At 70.5% G+C, this 2,142-nt stretch overlaps 1 protein-coding gene across 1 annotated transcript in view; it reads left to right on the top strand.

Moving 5' to 3' along the window:
* Positions 1–91: 91 nt before the first annotated feature.
* PROB1 (proline rich basic protein 1) overlaps positions 92–2,142 on the top strand; it is a 4,452-nt gene continuing 2,401 nt past the window's right edge. The window contains exon 1 of the mRNA XM_085307812.1: positions 92–2,142. Within this exon, the coding sequence (XP_085163938.1) occupies positions 95–2,142 (2,048 nt within the window). The 5' untranslated portion in view covers positions 92–94.

The following is a 2,142-nucleotide window of genomic DNA, read 5'->3' as shown; positions in this document are numbered from 1 at the left end:
CGGGGCCGGCGGCCGCCCGCGGGAGGAGAGGACCCGACAGGTTCAGCTGTCAGTCACGGCTAAGAATAGCGCGGCTGCCGGGCACGGGGGCAGGATGGGTCCCGGCCGAGGGGAACGGCAGCCCGCCGCCTCGGAGTACTCGGATCAGCCGTCACCGTTCAACGCAGAGGGACCCGGGCTGATGTTCTGCAACGCGCACAAAGCGAAGAAGGGCGGCCGGGCCCCCGGGGGCGGCAAGCCGGCGTGCGCCCAGCGCGGCGCGCTCAGCGACTCGGACGAGGCCGACAGCGAGGTGCAGAAGCTCACGGCGCGGTCCTTCCGGAGCCTCTCGGGCCCCCACGGCGGCTACCTCGACATGTACAGCTCCCACACCTCCTCCAGCCTCTCCAACTCCCTGTCGGAGGACAGCGGCGCCATGAAGCGGTGGCCGACATGTGGAGAGCCGCTGGCCGTCCACGCCAGGGCCGCCTGGTCCTTCCCCACCACCAGCCAGGCCCCGGACAAGGAGCTCGGCGGCGGCTTGCCGGGCAAGGAGCAGTTTGAGTGCGTCGATGTTGAGCTGGAGAGCAACGACGCTAAAAAGGGTCACTGCAAAAAAAGGACCGTCCCCAAGCGCCAGATCCAGCTCAAGAGGAAGGAGAGGAAGGAGGCAGGTTTTGTCCCCTGGAGTGACTGCTCATCCCACCAGGCCCTGCCGCCGCCCCGAAAGGAGCCGCTGGCGAAAGGCAGGACCATCAGYGACGAGTTCAGGATCAACTACAAGCAGTTCATGAAGACGGCGTCGCTGGATGATGCCCACAGCAAGACCAGGATGGCCTCCTGCCTGGTTAAAAACGTGCTGGCCAAAAAAATGCAGTACGAGCAGAGGATTAAAATGGAGCAGAGGGCGCTGCGGGGCAGCTCGACCTCGTCGGGACCCTCGTCCGTGGGCACCGACCTGGYGGGCGACTGCCCCGAGGGCAAGTCGAGCTCGCTGTCCAAGTCGGACTGCAGCTACTCGGCGGAGGACGTGCGGGGCCCCCCGGGCGGCGGCGAGCGGCCCGCCAAGGGGGTGGTGCTCACCGAGCAGACCAGGGAAAACGTCTGCAAGCTGAAGACGACTTTCAACGAGCTCAACGAGCGAATGAAGTACCAGGAGGTGATGCAGTGCCAGCGGCTGCCCGCGGCGGCGGCCACCGCCGGCCCTGCGGCCGAGTCGCCCGGCGGCGGGAGGGAGCCCACGGCAGAGAGAAAGGACTGCGGGAGAGCCCGCGGCCCGACCGAACTGCGGCACGGTGACGGGAAGGCGCCGGCCGCCGGCCCGAAATTCGAGAAACCGCAAAAGCCGTGGCCCAGCTTGAGGCAGCGAGCCATCCGGCCCAGCAAGCCCGAAACACTCCCCTTCGAGCCGAGGAGCCTGGGGATCCCCGAGGCGGCGTCCCGGAGCGTCTTCACCTCCAGGACGCAGGAGCTGAAGCTGGTCCCACAGAGCCGGCGGGAGGAGAAGCCGCCGCCGGAGCCGGAGGGCGGCTCCGAGGGGCGCACCGTGGGCGGTCCCCGCCGGCCCCCCGCCGCCCGCTCTCCGGAGGGCCCCCCCCAGCCTGGAAATAAGGGGAAGGGGCAAATCCCTCAGCCCCGGGACGTCCGCAAGCTGGTGAAGAACACCTACAGCCTGTGCTTCAAGCCGGCGGGCAGCCCCGCGCCTGCCCCCGCGGGCAGCGGCGCCGGCGGCCCGAGCCCCCCGGCGGGGGAGCCCGCCACAGCCTCCCCCCTCTTCATACACTGCACGTCGGTCTGCCGCAAAGAGCCGGTGCCAGCGATGAGCCGCGCTCATAAAAAAAGCCCGCAACAGCCGGAGGACRGAGACGCGTTGACAGTTCCCGGCCGGGAGCCAGCCGAGGCACGTGCCGCCAGCCCCGCAAAGCCGCCCGAAAGCCGGCGCTCAGCGCTGAGGGGCTCCCTGATGCGCCTCACGAGGATGGAGTCCACGCGGAGGGCGGCCGGCGGGCAGGAGGGGCCCCCGGGCGGCGGCGGAGACCCTGGCGCCCACCGCGAGCGCAGCGAGCTGACCCTGCCGCCGGTGGCCAGGGCGGCCCCGCACCTGGAGTCCCACCTCCACATCCAGGTCGGCCCGCCGGCGGTGGCCGCGGAGCGGGCACCCGG

This window comes from Rhea americana, unplaced genomic scaffold (genome assembly GCF_003343005.1).
Source record: "Rhea americana isolate MKP2758 unplaced genomic scaffold, rheAme1 scaffold_264, whole genome shotgun sequence".
NCBI classification, from domain to species: Eukaryota; Metazoa; Chordata; class Aves; order Rheiformes; family Rheidae; genus Rhea; species Rhea americana.
This window is presented reverse-complemented; position numbering and strand designations above follow the sequence as displayed.